Here is a 22,682-nt window from a genome sequence, read left to right as displayed (position 1 = left end):
CACGAAGCTATAGGTAAGGCTTTTCAGGAGGGTCCTTGTGGTAAGTTAAATGGGATCTCCTAATTTATTTGGAAAATAAATACAGAGATGTGTAAGGTTGGCATCAAAATATGGTTTGGTGATGGTTGACCTCATGGTCAGGTTATATTTCTGAATTACCGGTTCCTATATATAAATGGATTAATATCTACTAACAGGTGGGCTTGGCACAGATGGTACAGGCTTTACCTAAAACAATCCAGGACTTTTGGTCTAGATTAAGCTGGCCCCAACACGTCTCTCAATGGGCCACTTCCTCCCCAGTCTGAATAATGAACTCTGCCTAGCCACCAGACTGGAAGCAAGTTTGTTGGGGGAAGGGAATACCTGAAAGCAGATAATTGCCCACCATTTGGCACCATTCCTGCAGGCAGTCCATGCACTCTGACCTCAAGAGAACCTTAAGGAGTAATGTGCCTGTCACCTAAGAAGTTGGTTTTAGTAACTTAACTTTGGTGGTTAATCCTTAATCCCCAGGAGTGTAGACAACCCTACCTGGATAAATGATTATTATTCAAAGATAAAATGGAACCTCATTCATCCCTCTCCTAACAGCTGGTCCCTTCATTTTCAAACTCAAATGGCTCAAATGAAGGCAGCAGTATCCCAGGAAGTATTCATAATTTCAGGAAACAGTTGATTACTAAAATCTTCCAAATTTCAAAAAAGGTAAAAGTTCTTGAAGTAATCTTTTTTTAAAAAAGGAGTCTCTTAGCTCCCTCACAAAGTCCACTCTGGCTTGTGTCTTGTCCTGGCTACATCACGGCGGGGATCTCTGAAGACACTGTGTCCAGGGGCTGCCAGTGGCAGTCCATCAGCGCGTCGTACAGCTCCTCGCTCTGCTCCATGAACTCCTTGTTGGCCTCGGTCACATCCAGCTGTGGCATGGGGTCTGGAAGAGAAGCAAGGATGGGTTCAGGGGGCGCAGAGGGGAGAAGCACTCAGCAGCCACAAGAGACTCAGTACCCTCCTTCCTCGCGTGGGCTGACAGCACTGCCTTGCAGGCTTTCTATGAGGATGAAAACAGGGTAATGCACGGTTCACACTTGAACAGCATGGGTCCACTTGTATGTGGATTTTTTCAAGAGTAAATGCTACAGTACTACACTGTCCACAGTTGGTTGAATCTGAAGATGTGGAGGAACAGGATAGGGAGGGCTGACTCTAGGTTACATGTGCATTTTTGACTTGTGAGGTTGGTAGGCGCCCCGACTGTTGAGCTGATCAAGGGTCACCTGTACTCAGAATGTAACACATGTAATTAGAACTCAAATGATGGCGGCTGTTACTCCACACTTTTAAACACTACACATATCTCTAGCCGTCACATGCACCGGGTTTTCTGGTGTGGTCCTGTTTTTCAGTTGGGGTTTGGAAAGTCTGATCAACAAAATAATCAAGAACAATGGATGTCTAATGAAAGAGCTATGGTCAAATACAGGAGCTGAAACACCAAGCCCTGTATTTTTAAACTCGTCTTTCTTGATTGCAATAGTGGCATTTGTTCACTAGAAATCATGACAAAATACATAATAGTTTTCTTTTTTTTTTAAAACCCCTAACAAGTAAACTACCCTTAGGAGGGAACTGAAGATGAACCTCAGCTGCATCCAACTTGGATGAGTCTCACAAATAAAATGCTGAGTATTGAATGAAAGAACCAAGACAGTACAGACAGTACAATGGCACTGAAGTTCAAAAACAAGCAAAACCAAACCCTGCTACTTAGGGATGCATATCTATGTGAGAAAACTATAAAGAGTTTTGTCCCCACAAAACCCAATACAGTAAGTAGTTTTCCTTAGCGGGGTTGGGGGTTGTGACTGTGGGAATGTTGGCAATGTTTCCACTTGACCTGAATGAAGGTTTCATGGGCATTTCATCATTACATATCAAACTATACATGTTTTGTCTACTTTTCCATGTACTTATATTTCACAATTCAAAAAGTTTAAAAGAATCCTCAGTTACTATGACTGATAACATTTTATATTTTCCTTTCAGTACTGTTGGTTTAAAATGCACACACCCAGGGCTTCCCTGGTGGCGCAGTGGTTGAGAGTCCGCCTGCTGATGCAGGGGACACGGGTTCGTGCCCCAGTCCGGGAAGATCCCACATGGTGCGGAGTGGCTGGGCCCGTGAGCCATGGCCGCTGAGCCTGCACGTCCGGAGCCTGTGCTCCACAGCGGGAGACGCCACAACAGTGAGGGGCCCGCGTACCGCAAAAAACAAAAACAAAAACAAAAATGCACACACCCAGGCCTTCCCTGGTGGTTAAGACTCCGTGCTTCCAAAGCAGGGGGCATGGGTTCGATCCCTGGTTGGGGAAGTTCCGCATGCCTAGGGTGTGGCCATAAATTAATTTAAAAAATAAAATGTAAACACCCATTCATTAAAACATTTTAAAATTAACTGGAGAAATTAAAGACCTTAATAAAGAAATCCCACGTACTCTTACTGGAAGACAAATACAGATGGTCCTCGACTTAATGATGGTTTAACTCACGATTTTTCAACTTTACGATGGTAAAAAAGTGACACACATTCAGTAGAAACTGAATTTTGATCTTTTCCCGGGCTAGCGATGTGTAGTACAATATTCTTGTGACGCTGGGCAGCAGCAGTCACATGATCACGAGGGTAAACAAGTAATACACTGAAACTGTTGTTTTTCACTAGGATTACAGTATTCAATAAATTGAGAAAATCAACAGTTTATCATAAAATGGGGTTTGTGTTAGATGATTTTGCCCAACTGTAGGTTAATGTTAAGTGTTCTGAGCCTGTTTAAGCTAGGCTAAACTATGACGTTCGGTAGGTTAGGTGTATTAAATGCATTTTTGACTTAATGTTAAGTCGAGGAAGACCTGTATCGTTAAGATGGCAATACTCCCCAAAGTGATCTATAGATTCAATGCGATCCCTATCAAAATCGCAGCTGCCTTTTTTTGTTGTTGCAGAAATTGACAAGCTGATCATTAAATCTGTATGGAAAATGCAAGGCACCCAAAACAGCCTAAACAATCTTCAAAGATAAAAGCTACTAGAAAAAAATAGAAAGAATTTTTACAACTCAACAAAAAGACAACCCAATTTAAAAATGGGCAAAAGACTTGAATAGACATTTCTCAAAAAAAGATATACACGTGGCCGATAAACATACGAAAGTATGCTCAACGTCATCAGCCGTCAGAGAAGTGCAACTCTAACCATAATGAGATACCACTTCAAAGCCACTAAGATAGTTAAAATGAAAAATAACGACTGTTGGTGAGGATGTAGAGAAACTGGAATTCTCTTATGCTACTGGGAATGGAAATGTTCCAAGCCCTTTTGGAAAAGTTTGGCCATTTCTCAAATGGTTAAAAAGAGTTTACTACATGATCCAGCAATGCACTCCTAGGCATATACCCAAGAGTACTGAAGACTTTTCTATATCCACACAAAAACTTATACACGCATGTTCATAGCAGCATTATTCATGATACCAAAAGTGGAAACAACCCAAATGTCCATCAACAAAATGGATATCCATACAATGGAATATTATTCAACCATAAAAAGAAATGAATGACATGCTACAACATAGATGAATCTTGAAAACACTAAGTGAAAGAAGTGAAAGAAGCCATTCACAAAGGACCACACATCATAGATGGTTCCATTTATTTAAAATGTCCAGGATTGGTAAATCCAAAGTAGATGAGTGGTTGCCAGGGAAAGGATATTGGAGAGTGACTGCTAGGGGTTTCACAGGGTTTCTTCTGGAATTAGTGGTAATGGCTGCAAGACTTTGTGACTATTCTAAAAACTACTGAATTCTACACTTTAAAAGGGTGAATTTTATGTTATGTGAATTATATTCCCCAAAATAAAAAACACAAATCCCTAACTGGGATCTTCCTGTATATCCTATTTCAGGACTTTGTTCATTGAGAACATTTTCCTATGTCAATATTATTAGAGAAAGACATGATTTAATAAAACAAACAAAAAATCTTAAGAAAAACCTTACCGGACTTCCCTGTTGGCGCAGTGGTTAAGAATCCACCTGCCAATGCAGGGGACACGGGTTCAAGCCCTGGTCCAGGAAGATCCCACATGCCGCGGAGCAACTAAGCCCGTGTGCCACAACTACTGAGCCTGCACTCAAGAGCCCGCAAGCCACAACTACTGAGCCCGTGTGCCACAACTACTGAAGCCCGCGCACCTAGAGCCCGTGCTCCACAACGAGAAGCCACTGCAATGAGAAGCCCGCGCACCGCAATGAAGAGTAGCCCTCTCTCTGCAACTAGAGGAAGCCCAGGCGCAGCAACTAAGACCCAACGCAGCCAAAAATAAATAATTTTATTAAAACAAACAAAAACCTTACTGTATTTGTTTAACAAATCGCCTATTATTAGATATTTATCTGTACTGATATCATTTTGGGATAAAATCTTTCAGGTAAAATTGATTCAATGGACATGAACATTATAAGAATTCTTTACAGAAACATAGTATATTTTAATTTGTATTTGATTACTAGTATTAGCAGTGTGATGGTTACATTTTATGTGTCAACTTGGTTAGGTTACTGGTGCCCAGTTTGGTGAAACACCAGTCTAGATGAAGATATTTTGTAGATGTCGTTAACATCAACAAATCAACTGACTTTAAGTAAAGATTACTCTCAATAACATGGGTGGGCCTTAGCCAATCAATTAAAGGCCTTAAGGCCTTAAACTCAAGGTTTCCCGAAGAAGGAATTCTACTTCTAGGCAGTAATACAGAAATTCTGCCTGAGTTTCCAGCTTGCTGGCCCACCTTACAGATTATAGATACGTATATCCTATTGGCTCTGTTTCTCTGGAGAACCTTGACTGACAAATAATGTATGTTTAAATTCTTTTTTCTTGTGGTTTATAGGCCATTTGTGCTTCTTTTCTATATTTTTTCCCCTTTTTTTATATATTTGTTTATTTTTGGCTGCATTGAGTCTTCATTGCTGCGAGCAGACTTTCTCTAGTTGAGGCGAGCGCACACTACTCATCGTTGCGGTGCGCGGGCTTCTCATTGCCGTGGCTTCTCTTGTTGCAGAGCACGTGCTCTAGGCACGCGGGCTCAGTATTTGTGGCTCAAGGGCTTAGTTGCTCCGCAGCATGTGGGATCTTCCCGGACCAGGGCTCGAACCTGTGTCCCCTGCATTGGCGGGCGGATTCTTAACCACTGTGCCACCAGGGAAGTCCCTTCTTCTGTAAATTGTTTCCAGTTTTCTTGGCTACTCTTTTTTTTTTTTTTTTGTGGTACGCGGGCCTCTCACTGCTGTGGCCTCTCCCGTTGCGGAGCACAGGCTCCGGACGCACAGGCTCAGCGGCCATGGCTCACGGGCCCAGCCGCTCCATGGCATGTGGGATCCTCCCGGACCGGGGCATGAACCCGTGTCCCCCGCATCGGCAGGCGGACTCTCAACCACTGCACCACCAGGGAAGCCCTCAGCTACTCTTAAGAATCAACCAGTGAGTGCTGAATCAACCAGTCAGTGGTGAATCTTTTCACATAAGTACTGTGTCCGTTTCTGCCACCAGAGGGATATTTCTTTCTCTTGTAATTTTATTTTTTTTTGTGTGTGTGTGGTACGCGGGCCTCTCACTGCTGTGGCCTCTCCCGTTGCGGAGCACAGGCTCCAGACGCGCAGGCTCAGCGGCCATGGCTCACGGGCCCAGCCGCTCCACGGCATGTGGGAACTTCCCGGCCCGGGGCACGAACCCGTGTCCCCTGCATCGGCAGGCGGACTCTCAACCACTGCGCCACCAGGGAAGCCCTCTCTTGTAATTTTAATCTAAATTATGAGTTGAGGCTTTGAGCACGTACAGCATCTCCATATGGAAACTCTAGTCACTCCACTCAGTGGAGGTATCAGCATATGGGAACAGACTAGCAAAGGGATCCACCAAGGGCAGGCATTTGTTTTCTTGTTGTTTTTCATTTGTCTGTTTGTTTGGGGTTTTTTTGGCCATGCCATGGTTTGCAGGATCTTAGTTCCCCGACCAGGGACAGAACCCAGGCCATGGCAGTGAAAGCCCCGAGTCCTAACCACTGGACCACCGGAGAATCCCCAAGGGCAGGCATTTGGGTGTGTGGAACTCTATGGACACACGTACAATAAAGCGCCCTTCCTCACTCTGGAGACTGGGCCTGGAGGACGGCCTGTTGAGCCAAGGGATAGATGAAGAAGGATGACAATCCCTGCAGTGTCCCATCACTGGGTGGCTATTAGGTTGAAATGGGAGGTGTTAGGGAATTCCCTGGCGGTCCAGTGGTTAGGACTCCACGCTTTCACTGACAAAGGTGCGGGTTCAACACCTGGTGGGGGAAGTAATATCCCGCAAGCCATGCGAGGTGGCCAAGAAAAAAAAAAAGGGAGAAATTATAACTCTGTGGTAAAGAGCATGAAGTCTGGGGCAAGACTGCAGGGGTTCCAAGACAGTCCACCTCTTGCAACTATGCTGACCTTGAACAAGTAATTTAACTTCTCTACCTGTTTTCGCCTCTGTAAAATCAAGATAATTGTGGTACTTACCTCAAAGCCGTAGTGAAGGTAAAATGAGTTAATACATGTAAAGTGCTTAGAACAATGCCCTGCATATAGTACAACCTGTTAGCTATTATTAACTACCTAAGCTTCAGTTTTTCTTTTCTGTAGAATGGGGTTTATAACAGTGCCTACTCATCAAAGTGTTGACAGGCAGCAGTGCCTGGCACAAAATATGTTGGCTATTATTATACTATTAATGGACGAGAAAGAAATAGAAAAATTCTAAGGCGTTATACACAAATATTATTACAATCAGGATAATTTCTTTAAAAAGGAGGCAATGCAATGCTTCCTGCAGGACACGGTGAGAGACTGAGGATAGAAAGACAGGGACCCCAGGTTCAACCTTGCTTCTAACTCACTGTGTGACCCTGAGAAGACAGCGAGGATCGCCAGCTCCCCATCCGCCAACTGGAGCTCAATGTCCTGCTCAGCCCATCCCTAGGGTCACTGCTGCCAGAATTAGATGACAGCACATAAGTGAAAGTGCTTTAAAATGCTATGAAGTATATATAATATTCCTATAGGTATAGTTTTTTAAAACATTTTAATTAATTATATGGCATTTCTCCCAATAGATATTAATATGATAATAGCTGCCCCTCCCACTAACAGATTTGCTTTATCCAATAGAAGATGTTACTTCTGCTGGTCAACAGTTTAATCATTTGTATGAATCCCTCTAAATACATAATTGCGCTCTTGTTCCTCTTAGCAATTTTCCCATTAATATTTAAATAAGCTTACCTCCCAATTTGAAAATAAAAATTAAATTTGAAAAAAAAATGCTACAAAGTAGACAAGTTTGTTTTTTGCCTGCAGATGTTTCCTTTACAGGATATTTTGCTTACAGATCACACTTTCCCTATGACCTTCTCTTCCTTTTTTTTTTAAAATAAATTTATTTATTTCATTTATTTATTATTTTCGGCTGTGTTGGGTCTTTGTTGCCGTGCGCAGGCCTTCTCTAGTTGTGGCGAGCGGGGGCTACTCTGCAGTGTGCGGGCTTCTCACTGCAGTGGCTTCTCTTGCTGTGGAGCACGGGCTCTAGGCACACAGGCTTCTGTAGTTGTGGCGTGCAGGCTTCAGTAGTTGTGGCTCACGGGCTCTAGAGCGCAGGCTCAGTAGTTGTGGCGCACGGGCTTAGTTACTCCGTGGCATGTGGGTATTCCTGGACTAGGGCTCGAACCCGTGTCCCCTGCATTGGCAGGTGGATTCTTAACCATTGCGCCACCAGGGAAGCCCCTGACCTTCTCTTAAAGAACAATTCTTAAAACAGACTTAGAAAAAGACTCAAAGTTTAAAATCTATCTGACATAAAGTTTTATTTACTTAGAAATCAATGTCTGATTTTATGACAACTGTTATTTTACTTCTTTAAACCTTAAACCTAACATCTGTTCAGAAACATGTTGAAAAAAATCTTGTTTTTTATAATTTTGCAAACCTTAGAGACTCCTTTAAGAAGTAAGAATATCTCATTTGAAAAAAACATTTGTCTGAAGGTTAGCAATTCCTCTGGTTTTCCTTTCTTTTTCTTCTGTTAAATTCAGTAAAAATCATAATAAACTTTTAATTTAAAAAAGTAATAATGGCTATTACTATGTAGAAAAATTAGGGGTGATTTTCAGTTTCTTCATAATACTTTACTGTATTTTTCAAACTTTCAATAACTATTACTTGAGTGAGAAAAACATGTAATTTAAAGATATATGGGAAAAAATTAAAACATGAAATGAAAAAAATGAATTTTACAAACTGAAACAAATATAAGGCAATGGTGTCTTTGCTACAGATCTATATCCTGTCAGGGCTCCCTCCCCTGTCAGTTGCTCCCCAGGGTGCTTTGAGATCTGCACTACGCCCTCGGGTGACACTCACATTTTACGCACTGAGTGAAGGGACTCCTTTCTTACCTTCCAATGCATCATCTCCGACTTCTTCATATGTCTGCCAAGAGACCAGAGAGGTGGGTGAGAAGCATGGTGAAATCCTAGCTCATGACTAGGATGGTTTATTTTTAATAAGAGGAATTAAGCTGCTTCATCTTTCCTTCTGTTTTTTTCTGAAGCCCAAGCTCCCATCCTTACCCATCCCATCCTGGAGAATCACCCAGGTCTCTACAGGATGATGAAACCCAAGAGGGCCAGACCGGCCAAATCACGGTTACCTGCATGGTGCTCTGGGTATACCCATACTGGGGATAACTGTAGCTGTAGCTGCCTGTGTTCTGGTCATAGCCCCACTGGGCATAGTAGTTCTGGTACTGCTGGTAATACTGGTTGTAGCTGTAACTGTACATTTGACTATATTCCACTGGCTTCACACGGCTCCTTAAAAGAAGAAAGAAATAAACAAATAAGCAAACATTTCCATAACACTATATGACCAGGGACTGTTCTGAGTGTTTTACGCAGATTAACTCATTTAATCCCTACAATGGTGCTATGCAGTAAATATACCATTATTCCTATTTTACAGATGAGAAAACTGAGGTACAGAGAGGTTACATCATTTGTCCAAAGTCACACAGCGAATAATAGATTCAAACCCACGCAGGCTGGTCCCAGAGCCCAGCTTTAACGATAGGAACTTTCGGGAATTCCCTGGTGGTCGAGTGGTTGGGACTGCACACTTTCACCGCCAAGGGCCTGGGTTCGATCCCTGGTCGGGGAACTGGGATCCTGTGGGCTATGCAGCACGGCCAAAAACAAAAAAAAAAGATGGGAGTTTTCAATGGTTAGGTTTGTCTCTCTTGTCAAACCTTGTTAGTACTGACTTTTCCCCTTCTCAAGATCTTAGAGGGCTGTTTTTCTGCCAGCCACAAAGGCTCAGGTGAACATAGCCTGGAGGATCTGGATTTATAATGATCCAAGAAGCATTTTAAATGACAAAATATCTTATCACTTTTTCCCTGCAAAAACATAAGAGAAGCGTTTTAGTAGCCTGGAACTGTAGTCAAAGCTACCGTTTATGGAGTAGGTACTTGAGATTTGTGCCCATTATTTTTTTTTTAAAGATTTATTTATTTTTGGCTGCTTTGGGTCTTGGTTGCGGCACGCAGGGTCTTCGTTGAGGCATGCAGGATCTTCCGTTGCGGTGCGCGGGCTTCTCTCTAGTTGTGGTGTGGGGGTTTTCTCTTCTCTAGTTGTGGCGCACAGGTTCCAGGGCACGTGGGCTCTGCAGTTGTGGTGCGCGGGTTCCAGAGTGCGTGGACTCTGTAGTTTGGTGCACGCAGGCTCTAGTTGCTGCACGTGAGCTCAGTAGCTGTGGCGCACGGGCTTAGTTGCCCCGTGGCATGTGGTATCTTATTTCCCTGACCAGGGATCGAACCTGTGTCCCCTGCATTGTAAGGGGGATTCTTTACCATTGGACCACCAGAGAAGTCCCTATGCCCATTATTTTTCATACATAGTTTCCTATTTTAAGTCCTGCAAAGCTCTGAGATACAGCTATTATTTATTATTCCCATTTTACAGATGAGAACACTGAGCCTCTGAAAAGTTAAGTGATTTACCCAAGACTACACAGAGGAATGAAGCCAAATTTAACTCCAAGGCTCACACTCCTACCACCACACCACTACATACAGCTCCTGCCCTGACAGACTCAAGACCCCTTGCCTGTCCCCCACTTCCTGCATTCACCAATCAGGGCTGAGGCCTAGGGTCAGCAGAAAGCTTTCTTCTCTGATTGCATGGCTATCCCAGCCACTGCTAACCAAAGACAGAATGTCAAACCTGCAAAGGATCCACTGCTTTCAAAAACGTAAAAAACCACGTGTGATGAGCTCTTCCCAAGTTCCTTGTGAGTTTAATGTCTGGCTGGTGAGCAGGACTCAGCCAGAGCAGTTAGACAGACCATATCTGATTTCCTTAGCATCACCTCCTGACGGGGTGGCTTGATGAAGTTCGACGGCACAGATTCCCTCTCCCCGCCCACTGCCAGGCTGGAAACTGCTAACATTCGCCTCCATGCTAACCCCCCACCCCAGCCATGTGTCCAAGGAGTCCACCTCCCTCCTGACATGTTCAGGTCACTGGAGGTACAGTCTCTCTGGCCTGCGTCTGCACACTTCTCTTCTGTTTCTCCACACTCAGCTCTTACAGGCTAACTCTTGAAGGGAACTCTTATCACCTTCAATTCCCAGTGCTTGAGGGCCACTCCCCACAGGCAGGCATCAAATACTGACAATGTTCAGTGAAGAAATAGATGTAACAGAACGTAAGCTCCCTGCAAAAGGGACTTTGTTTCTCTCGTTTATAGCTACAACTTCAAAGTCTAGGGTGGGGCTGCAGTTGTAGGGACTCATTATGGTTGACTGAATAAATGGTGACACAGCAGAAACCACCAAAATAGTGAACATCAGAGGAACTGCTAGACAGAATATACAATCAAAACAATATCTTGCAGCTATTAAAAATATTACAATGACGACGACTGTGCAACTCAATGGCAAAGTGTGTATAATGAGTAAACTGGGGAAGAAAAAGAGTGAGCACTGTTATTGTAATTTAAAAATGAATAAACAGGGACTTCCCTGGTGGTCCAGTGGTTAAGGATCCACCATCCAATGCTGGGGACACGGGTTTGATCCCTGGTCGGGGAACTAAGATCCCACGTGCCACAGGCAACTAAGCCCTCGCGCTCTAGAGCCTGTGTGTTGCAACTACTGAGCCCGCATGCTCGGGAGCCCGAGGGCCACAACTAGAGTGAAGCCTGCGTGCCGCAATGAAGAGCCCATGAGCCGCAACTAAGATTCAATGAAGCCAAATGAATGAATAAATAAATAAAATATTTATTATTAATGAATGAAGAAATGAATCTACCACATGTAAATTGACCCAAATATATGTAGTGTGTGTGTTTTTACATCTACATCTATATCTATATTTATACATCACAGAAGCTTATGGAGAAGCCTGGAAAGGAACCGAGAAATTATAAGCAGTCATTTTAGAGTAATGAGAACATTCCTTTCTTTTCAATATTTTCTTTAATGCTTTTATATACACAGTAGAGCTCAGGGACTTCCCTGGTGGGCCACTGGTTAAGAACTGGTCTTGCAATGCAGGGGAGGCCAGTTCAATCCCTGGTTGGGGCACTAGGATCCCACATGCCACACAGCAACTAAGCCCACGCACCACAACTACTGAGCCTGTGTGCCACAAATACAGAGCTCACACGCCGCAACTACTGAGCCTGCATGCCACAACTAGAGATCCCGTGCGCCGCAACTAAGACCTGATGCAGTCAATAAATAAATAAATAAATATTTTAAAAAATATGGCTCAAAACAAATAATATTTGAAGGAGGGGAATCACTCAAGCTGATCTTCCATGTATTAAACATTGTTAAACCGCAAAGAGCCTCCAAATCTTTTGCTGCTTTAAAAAACATGGCCATTTGGAAGTTCTGCCCTAAGAGTGCAGCCACTTTTCTACTTTTAACACGGAGTTTCTCAGCCTTGGCAAAACTGACATTTGGATGGCGGGGGCAGATTGCTCTTTGTCACAGGGGCTGTCCTGTGCACTGTAGGATGTTTAGTAGCATCCCTGGCCTGTACTCATTAGATGCCAGCAGCACCTCTCCCCCAGTTGTGATAACCAAATTTGTCTTCAGGTGTTCCAATGACCCCTAGTTCAGAACCATTGCTTGAGCCAAAGGATGGAAGATTATATGCAGAGAAAAACTGTCTTACATCTGAGTAAAAAACCTGCTTGGAGTTGTAAGGAAAGAAGGGTTTTCTGCACAGAGTGACAGGTACAATACTGATATACATATTCTCTTGTGTTTGTATCATTAATTTTTTTGGCTGCACCACACAGCTTGTGGGAATTCCCTATATCATGTTCCCTATATCATGAATTCTTAGCCACTCCCATAGCAAGGGACACTCATAAGAGGTCTGTAGGTTTCATTGATATAAAAAAGGCTAAAATTGGCTAAAAAGTGTAACTTTCTTCTTTCTGCTCAATTCTTATTAACTGTATGGCTAAATTTTTAACAGCAGCACTACTGGGCAAAGAGCAGGGACATTAAGTTTGCAGACCCAAACTGCTCTTCCAGCATTGCTACCAGCGACGTCTGAATGTACCTGCTTCCCCCAGCCATAGCTCTCTCCCCAGCTACGAGCTTCTGGAGGGGCAGGGTTATGCTAGCTCATCTCTAGCACCCAGCCTGGCAAATATCAGGCACTCATTATTTGTGGCCTGAACTGAATCTCCTGGCAGCCTCCCATTCAGCACGTGGACGCCCTGATTATCAACAACAGACGAGGCGTGTGTGGGTGGGGATCAGTCCAGAAGCCCTCCCTGGCCCCCACGCCAGCGCAGAACTCACGCTTTAGGGATCGCCACACTCAGACGCACTGGTTTAGACCCCAGTCCAACTGCTCCCTGGCACTCTGTCAGGGCTCGCTTCTGTTCCAGCTCATCTGTGAATTTCACAAAACCATAGCCCCTGCAGAAGAAAAACACACACTATTTGGATCACAAATGTGATGGAGGTAAAGCCTAAGAATGGAAAAGGGGCTGAGAAGGGAGAGAGTCCATCAAACCACATGGGCAGGGCTGAGAGCCCCATGAGCAGAGGGGTGCCACAGAGCCACGTGAGATTCAAGCACTGGAGGATCCCAAGATCTGCGGAATTCCCACTTTCAGCTCATCAGTCTCTTCCATACCGTCCTGATAGGGCTTCTTCCCAAAGAGTAGCTTACCTCCCAATCTACTTGAAAGTATTATTATTATCATTATGGTAGTAGCAGCAGTAGTAACAGTCATAGAAAGTCATTCAGCAAATATTTACCGAGTATGCTCGGTATTACACGAGGCACTGGGACCCAGCAGTCACAAGCAGGTGAGGTTCCTGCTCTCCTGAACGCATATTCCACTTGGGGGGTGAATGAATGATAACTAACATTTAATGACCATTTATTATTTCCCAGGCATTGTGCTGAGCATTTTCCCAGGATTATCTCATTAAACTGTCCAACAACTTGATGAAGGGAGTATCCACATCCTACTGAAGACAGAACCAAAGTTCAGAGAGGTTTAATAGCTTGCCCAAAGTCGTAGTAGAAGCAGGATTCAAATTCAAAGCCCAAGCTCATAACTAGTACTCAGATCAAGAAAGAACTTTTCCTGACAAATATTGTATGATCTCACTTATATGTGGAATCTAAAATATGATACAGATGAGCTTATTTACAAAACAGAAACAGACTCACAAACATAGAAAACAAACTTATGGTTACCAAAGGTGAAAGGGGGTGGGGGAGGGATAAATTGGAAGTTTGAGATTAGCAGATACAAACTACTATATATAAAATAGATAAACAAGGTCCTACTGTACAGCACAGGAAACTATATAAATATCCTGTAATAAACCATAATGGAAAAGAATATGAAAAAGAATATATACACATATAAACCTTTCCTGAGGTCTTTCCACTTTTAAAGTAACAATAATAAATAAAAGAAGAAACACCTATAAAGCATTTCCTATTGATTCATTTATATTACATCATTCAATCCTTAAACCACCCCACGAGAGATGCAGAAACTATTAATCAGTCCCGTTTCACAGATGAGGAAACAAGGTCAGAGGTTCAGTAACTTGTCTGCTGCATAATCCCTGGGCAGTACTGAGGCTGGGATTCATACCAGGCAGTTTAGCTCCAGAGCCTGTGCTCTTAACCACAATGCAACAGGGCCTCGTTACCACACCTCCATCTATGAGATAAATGCTGCAACCAACAGGGTAGGCATCAATAAAACGAAGGCCTTACTTAGACACTCCTGTCTGGTCCAAAACCACCTTGCCTCCCCGACAGGAAGGGTAGACTTTGACGAAGAATTCATACAGCATGCCATCATCCACATCTGGGGTCAGGTCCCCCACAAAGAGGGAGTACTCGGGGCTGAGAAGAGAGAACAAAATTCAGAGACAAAGACCAAAACTTTTGTTCTGATGAGCTCTTTTGGCCCATTCTAGGTAAATCTTTTCTGGGCCGCCTTAGGCAACAACACATCTGATGGGTCCTTGACCAGGTCCTAATCTGTTTCATTTGGCAGTCCCGGCAGAAGAGTTACGGAAGGAGTCCCCCGCCCCAAGTCGCTCACCCACTGTATAACGCCTGTCTGGCTTCAAGCATTACATGAGTGCAGACAGGGGCACACGTCAGAGGTGCTCAAAACATAAAACTAGAGATTCTGTATTCACCGCATATTTTCAATTCAAATGGTGAAAGGCAGAGGGAAAATGAGAACTGAACCTTCTCTCCTCAAGATGTGCTAACATGAAATGCCTCAACTTTTAGGACAGGCGTCAGCAAACTTTTTCTATGAAGGCCATATAGTAAATATTTCAGGCTCTTTGGGGACACCTCTGGTCTCTATTGCTCTTTCTTTGTCTGTTTTCACAATCCTTTAAAAATGTAAAGAGGGGACTTCCCTGGTGGTCCAGTGCTTAAGACTCCACGCTTCCACCACAGAGGGGCATGGGTTCGATCCCTGTCAGGGAACTAAGATCCCGCATGCCACGTGGCATGGCATGGCATGGTATGCATGCATACATACATATATAAGTAAATATGTAAAGGGAGTTCCCTGGCAGTCCAGTGGTTAGGACTCCACACTCTCACTGCCAAGGGCCCAGGTTCAATCCCTGGTTGGGGAACTAGGATCCCACAAGCCGCACGGCACAGCCAAAAAAAAAAAAAAAAAAAAGTAAAAACCATCTTTAGCTTGCAGGTGATAACAAAATTAGGCCACAGTTTGCCAACCCCTGTTCTAGAACAATTCTTTAAGAAAAAAAAAAGCAAACATTATTATTTTATTTCAAGTTAAAGTCAGAATACACAAAAGGAAAAAGAAAACTAAAATTACCAATAATCCAACCACTCAAGGGTAATCACTAAGAACACTTTGATATATACTTTTGTCTTTTTTCTTTGGCTTCTTCTTTTGAATTTACAAAAATTGGATACGACTCGTTTTGTTTCTAGCATTTTTTTCACTTTTAGCATCTCACCAACGTCTTAACATATGAGTATTCTGCTATGGTACATTAACAGATACACAGCATTCCAAATAATGAACATATTGTAATTTAAACCCCTTCCCTATTATTAGATTACTTGGGTTTTCCCCCAATTTTGCCCATTATATGTAACACTTCAATGAATACTTTCTTTTAAAATTTTTAATGGAGTATAGTTGATTTACAATGTTGTGCTAGTTTCTGGTGTACAGTGAAGTGAATCAGTTATACATAAACATATATCCACTCTTTTTTTAGATTCTTTCCCTATATAGGCCATTACAGAGTACTGAGTAGAGTTCCCTGTGCTACACAGTAGGTTTTTATTAGTTATCTATTTATAAATAGTAGTGTGTATACGTCAATCCCAATCTCCCAATTTATCCCTCCCTCCCCTTATCCCCTAGGAATCATAAGTTAGTTTTCTAAGTCTATGGCTCTACTTCTGTTTTGTAAATAAGTTCATCTGTATCCTTTTTTGAGATTCCACTGTGATATCATATGATATCAATGAACACTTTCAAGGCTAACCTTTACACACATCAACGAATAAACTCTGAAAAGCAGAATTACAGGTTCAAAGGGTACAACTCTATCTAAAGCTTTTGATACATTGTTTTCAAGCTTTCAGACAGCAGTTTGGAATGCTCAATCAATTTATGTTGCTACAACAGGTTGATTCTTACTGAATAAAATGTCAATACTGTGAGCAGTCATGGGACTAGGGGAGGGACCAAATATAGAGAAGACATGGGCCCTGACTGGAAGCAAACTGGAAGCGTCCACCAATAGGGATGGGAGGGGGTCGACCTTAGGAGGGAGGCAAAGCAGGGCCAAACTCAGCTCCCCATTCTCCTCTTTGGGAGTGACCAGCACAGTGACGCATCTTGTCTCTATCTAGACATTTCCTGGGACTTGAAGCTACCTTGTGGCTACTCTGTACTTACCTGTTATCTGGCTGTTTCCCATAAGTGGCATAGTTCAGTTTAAAACGTTTTGCCTGGAAATTCAAAAACAAACAAACTAAAACAGAGAAAGGTGTTTTAAGAGTCAAACAATATTTGAAAAAAACTGAAATAAATTACCTTGGCCAAAATATCTCCCCCTCTCTAAGCCTCAGCTTTTTCTCCTGTATAAAAGGAGGGGGTTGCACGGATGACCGCTAAGAGCACTGCCAGCTCCATGGTTCTATGAGCCCAGGTGTGCCAGCGTGGTGCAGCTGTAAGCTAAGTAACTGTGGGAAGAGCAGAATGTAACTCTCTTGAAAAGTGTCCTCACTGCTGCCAGCCTGTTCTGCTTTCTCAAGCAAGAGGTCTAGAGTTTCAAGTCTTCCGTTATGGAGGCAGCAGTGCAGAGTGAAAAGGGAATGGATTTTAGAGGCAACCAATCTTCAGTTTGCATCCTGGCTCTGCTACTTACTACCTGTGTTGCCTTGGGTAAGTTATTCCGTTTCCCTGTGATTCAGTTTCCTGGTCTGTCAAAGATAACAACGCCTACTGTTTAGGGTTGTTACAGGATTAAATAAAATATACAGTTGGGATTCAATAAATGAGTTATCAATAACGATAAAAATGGTGACATCATCATTATCTCAGTGTCCTTACAGGTGTGGCTCCTGGAAGGGGTTTCCCGTTGATTTTATGCAAACACTTCTCAGCTGTGGCCAAATCTGCGAATTCTACAAAGCAGTAGCCAGCTGGGATCCTGGAAAGAAAACAGAAAAAGAGAATGGTTAAAGATGTGATACCCAGATGAGAGACTGAGTCTGGGCCTGAAGGGAGGAAAAAATCCTTTTCTAATCAGAGCCCATACTATTAATGTTTACTATGCAATCCAATCAAACCTTTAGATCTAATGTCCAGTTTATAGGAAATATTAGGAACAGAACAAGTAAAACACCACCACAAGGAAACAAACAAATCCAGAATGCAGGACCAGAATCCAGAATGTAGAACCTTATGTAAGGCAATCCTACGTCTTTAAAAAGTCAGTGCTCTGAGAAAAGAAAGAAGTGGGCTTTTCCACATTAAAAAGAGACAAAAGAACTAAATGCAATACAGGATCTGATCTCTGACTGGATCCTAATTCATTAAAAAAAAAACAAAAAAAAAAAAACAAAAAAAAAGCTATAAAAGGTATTCTGGGGACAATCATAAAAATTTAAATGTAGACTGACCATTATGTGGTATTAGGGAATCATTAATTTTGTTAATGTGATATGAGCATTGTTGGTATGTAACAGAATGTCCAGTTATTGGCAATGTATATTCAAATATTTAGCAGTGAAATATCATAATGCCTGTAATTTACTTTCATATGGTTCAGCAAAAAAAAAAATCTACCTATCTAAATCTATCTTTATAGACAGGTAGATAAGAAAAATATGGCAACATATTAACAATTTTTGAAATTAGGTGTTGAGGGACTTCCCTGCACAGTGGTTAAGAATCTGCCTGCCAGTGCAGGGGATATGGGTTCGAGCCCTGGTCCGGGAAGATCCCACATGCCACGGAGTGAGTAAGCCCATGCACCACAACTATGGAGCCCACATGCCACAGCTACTGAAGCCCGCACGCCTACAGCCCGTGCTCTGCAACAAGAGAAGCCACCGCAATGAGAAGCCCGCGCACCACAACGAAGAGCAGCCCCTGCTCGCCGCAACCAGAGAAAGCCCGCGGCAGCAAGGAAGACCCAAGGCAGCCAAAAATAAAGTAAATAAATAAATTTACAAAAAAAAAAAGAAAAGAAAAAGAAATTTGGGGGTGGCTGTATGAGAGTTCATTGTACTCTTCTTTCTACATTTGTTTTAAACTTTTCATAATTTAAAAGGTTTTTTGGATCACCTACCACCGGCCAGGCTGATACAGAGTTGAAGAACATGGTTCCTATTTAGAAACTTGAAATCTATTTGGACAACGTAAATCTATGGACCTTACCTAATTGGGGGATGTCCGTGAGATTCCTAGTGTTCTATTTTTTAAAGCATCACTAAGAGACATATGTAGGAGGATGTGGCTAGATCCTCTGACATCCCTTCCTCCTAAGAGATTTATACTGAAAACAGTTAATTTTCCTCAACTGCCTCCTTAAAGCTATCACCAGTGAAATAAACCAGACTTCTCTGGAACTATGATACTCAGTTCAAATAACCTTCCGGACACCAAGCCAAAAGGTATGGGCAAGGGCAGTACCTGAGCCCAAGGATCTCAGAACACAGTCTATGAGCTCCATAAATGTTGACGCTTAGAGGAATGGTGGGCCAACTCTGTGCCTTCTGTCTTGTGTGTGCTAGAATCTTAAAGCTCACAGATATAAAGACCACCACCAGTAAGAGCTGAGCATTACTGAGCACCCACTGCAGTCCAAGCACTGTGCTAGCCACTTCACATGCACCATCTCATCTAATCCTCACATAACTCTATGAGGGAATGAAACCATTGCTCCTATTTCGATGTGGAGACTGAGATTTAGGATTATACAATATGCCTTAAACCACACAGCTGGTATGTGCCAAAGGCTGGATTTGAATTCAGGACAGTCTGAACATTTTATTTTGAAGAATTCCAAATATAAAAATTGAAAGAATTGCATAGCAAACACCATATATATATATATACCCACCACCTACAATTAACACTTTATTATACTTACTTTATCACATAACTATCCATCCATCCATGCCCCTACCCATTTATCATCCTTATTTTCTGATATATTTCGAAGTAAGTTGCAGATATTGGTATACTTCCCTCAATTACTTTAACATGCTTATTATTAACTAGAGGTCAATGATTTAGTTTTTTCCTTTTAAGGTTAAATTTACATGCAATGAAATGCACATATTCTTCAAGATGCTGAGTTCTTTCCACCAGATTAATTTTGTGTATTTTAGAACTTTATGTAAATGCAGTAAGGCTTCTTTAATTTAGCATAATGTTTTTAAGATTCATTCATGTTGTCACTATATTAGTAGTCTGTCCCTTTTTATTGCTAAGTGGTATTTTATTGTATGAATATACCAGTATTTATTTATCTATTTACCTATTCATGGATACTTGGACTGCAGTTTGGGGCCACTGTCCAATGTGCTACGCACATCCTTTTTCAAGTCCTTTTTCTGGTAGATGCATGTTTTTATTTCTCTTGGGTAAACACCTAGGACTAGGGACTTCCCCAGTGGGCCAGTGGTTAAGATTCCCCACTCCCAATGCAGGGGGCCCAAGTTCAATCCCTGGTCAGGGAAATGAAAGAAAAAAAAAAAAAGAGCCCACATGCCACAATGAAGATCTCACACATGGCAACTAAGACCCAGCGCAGCCAAATAAATAAATAGATGTTTTAAATATATATATATATAAAAAATACCTAGGACTAGACTTGTTGTGCCATATGGTGGTAGGTGTATTTAAGAAACTGCCAGGGAATTCCCTGGTGGTCCAGTGGTTAGGACTCGATGTTTTCGCTGACAGGGCCCAGGTTCAATCCCTGGTTGGGGAACTAAGATCCTGCAAGCCGTGCGGCATGGCCAAAAAAAAAAAAAGAAAAAAGAAAACTGCCAGACACTTGTCCCCAGGGGTCATACCATTTTATAGTCCCACCAGTGATGAGAGACGTGGCTGCTCCACATATGACTGCATTCTTTTTTTTTCTTTGTTGAATTTTAAAAATTGTCATTGAGTATACAAAACATAAAATGTACCATTTTAACCATTTTTAAGTATACAGTTCTGTGGTATTAAGTACATTCACACTGTTTTGCAACCAATCACTATATCCTTCCTTTTTTATTTAAGCTTTAATTTTATTTATTCTTGGCTGCATTGGGTCTTCGTTGTTGCACACCGGCTTTCTCTAGTTGCATCAAGCCGGGGTTTGTCTTGTTGCGGAACACGGGCTCTAGGCATGCGGGCTCAGCAGTTGTGGTGCACAAGCTTAGCTGCTCCGCGGCATGTGGGATCTTCCCAGACCAGGGATCCAACCCACGTCTCCTGCATTGGCAGGCGGATTCTTATCCACTGCGCCACCAGGGAAGTCCCCAATCACTATATTCTTAAGCACTATGCTCTGCTGCATATTATTTTTTCCTGGGTCTTATCTTTTTCCCGTATTTTCTCAGTTCCTGATTTTTTTTTTTTTTTTTTTTTTTGGTACGCGGGCCTCTCACTGTTGTGGCCTCTCCCGTTGCTGAGCACAGGCTCCGGACGCACAGGCTCAGCAGCCATGGCTCACGGGCCCAGCCGCTCCGCGGCATGTGGGATCTTCCCAGACCGGGGCACGAACCCGTGTCCCCTGCATCGGCAGGCGGACTCTCAACCACTGCGCCACCAGGGAAGCCCTCAGTTCCTGATTTTTAATTTACGTTTATTTATTTTACAGTATTCTTATACACCACTTCAAAGTCTTTGTCATATGACACAGAATGCACATGTAATGTGTCTGTAAATGCCACCATAAAAAATCAGCTAGAGTTTAGTAATCAATGGTATGAAAGGATAATTCCAATTCTTAATAAAGATTAAAATGTGAGAACCTATATCACTGTTTTAAAAAGAATAAAGTATTACAGAATGTATTTTCATGCCAGTAGCTGATTATCGGGGTTTTCTGTCTGGAGGAACAAGAAGAAAAACATTTAGGCCAGCATGCTCTACCAGTCAGAAAATCCGTCCCTGGGTACCGGGGTTCTGAATACACAAAGTACCTGTTCACCAAACAGCCAAAAACCTGGCCACATTTCGTATCTCTCACCTGTATTTTTCAACTATTTGACATTTTAGCAAGCTGCTTTAGTACTTGGCACAGAGTAGATGCTCAATAAACACTGTCAAATTGATAAAGGAATCCTGTTATTTCTAACTAGAACCCTAAGGAAACCTAAGCTCCTAAGAGAGAAAGAAGAAACTGGAGGCAATAGAGCACTTCTATCTGACAGTATTCTCTGCATTTCGTTTTGAATATTTATTTATTACCTCATTCCCCCATTAGCATGTAGTAAACTCCACGAGAGGAGGGACTACGTCTGGCTAGTTTCAGCCATGTATCCAGGGAATCTAGAACAGCAGCACATAGGTAGCATCTTATTCACATAAGAGTTAAGGGCACTCATGAACTTTGAGAACAGAGCTGAGTTACAGTCCTGGCTTCTCATTTAAAAGCTGTGTAACTTTAAGACAACTGTTAAGCTTCTCTAATAACAGTACTTAGCTCAGAGGTTTTTGTGATTTTAAAGTGCTTATTACCTAGCAGATCATAATCTGTTTATATTTACCAAGCATATACCATATGCCAGACATCGTTGTAAACGTTGAATGTGAATTAGTGGCACTTAATCCTCACCAGAACTCTATGAGGTAGGTGCTTTTATTATCTCCATTTTTATAGGCAAGGTGAAGAGGAAGAGGTTAAATAACTTGATCAAGGTCACACAGCAGACAGAGCTTTCAAAACCAGTTTGGCTCGAGTCAGCAATACGCTATACGTCCTCTTAACAAGCCCCCAAATGCTTATATCATTACAATAACATTATTAGGGGTGAGAAGCCCCGACTCTTGCGATGTTTACCTTCTCCTGAATGACACTTGCAGCGCGATCTACTGAGGAGACCTGAGGCTGAGACGGAAGGAGAGAACATACCCAGTGAGGCGGTTTCGGATAATTTTGACGCTCATCACGGTCTCCCCCATGGTGGCAAAGGCTCTGGAGATGAAGTTCTCATCCATGTAGGGTTCCAGCTGCGTAAACACAGGAGCGGAGCTGCTCAGGCCAGCATCCAGGCTCCTCATTCCCGCATCCGGAGCCCCTCCCCCTCTGCCCGGGGTTTGCTGCACGCTGCGGGCGGGAGTGGAGTGGGGTGAAGAGGCTTCCGTCTGCGGTGTGATCTGAAGCCTGCGTTCCCAGTCCCCTGCCTTCCTTCCCTTCAAATTTACTCCTTTGAGGAAGTCTCCCCTTTGGATTTAGGAACCCCATCCCTCCAGTCCTACAACCACGGGCGCTCTTCAATCCTTGGGATTCCTCTCATTCTA

At 42.7% G+C, this 22,682-nt stretch overlaps 1 protein-coding gene across 1 annotated transcript in view; it reads right to left on the bottom strand.

Annotated features, from left to right (window-relative positions):
- Window positions 1-655: 655 nt before the first annotated feature.
- The window catches only part of TRNAU1AP (tRNA selenocysteine 1 associated protein 1), a 22,424-nt gene continuing 397 nt past the window's right edge, over window positions 656-22,682 (bottom strand). Inside the window, exons 2-9 of the mRNA XM_067725104.1 lie at window positions 22,294-22,391; window positions 17,265-17,364; window positions 16,608-16,660; window positions 14,408-14,539; window positions 12,961-13,080; window positions 8,788-8,950; window positions 8,534-8,567; window positions 656-931 (exon numbers count right to left, since the gene is read on the bottom strand). Of these exons, the coding sequence (XP_067581205.1) occupies window positions 795-931; window positions 8,534-8,567; window positions 8,788-8,950; window positions 12,961-13,080; window positions 14,408-14,539; window positions 16,608-16,660; window positions 17,265-17,364; window positions 22,294-22,391 (837 nt within the window). The 3' untranslated portion in view covers window positions 656-794. The remainder of the gene's footprint in view (window positions 932-8,533; window positions 8,568-8,787; window positions 8,951-12,960; window positions 13,081-14,407; window positions 14,540-16,607; window positions 16,661-17,264; window positions 17,365-22,293; window positions 22,392-22,682) is intronic.

The sequence above is a fragment of the Pseudorca crassidens genome, chromosome 2 (assembly GCF_039906515.1).
Source record: "Pseudorca crassidens isolate mPseCra1 chromosome 2, mPseCra1.hap1, whole genome shotgun sequence".
NCBI lineage: Eukaryota > Metazoa > Chordata > Mammalia > Artiodactyla > Delphinidae > Pseudorca > Pseudorca crassidens.
The sequence above is the reverse complement of the archived record's forward strand: the minus strand, read 5'-3'. Positions and strand labels throughout refer to the sequence as shown.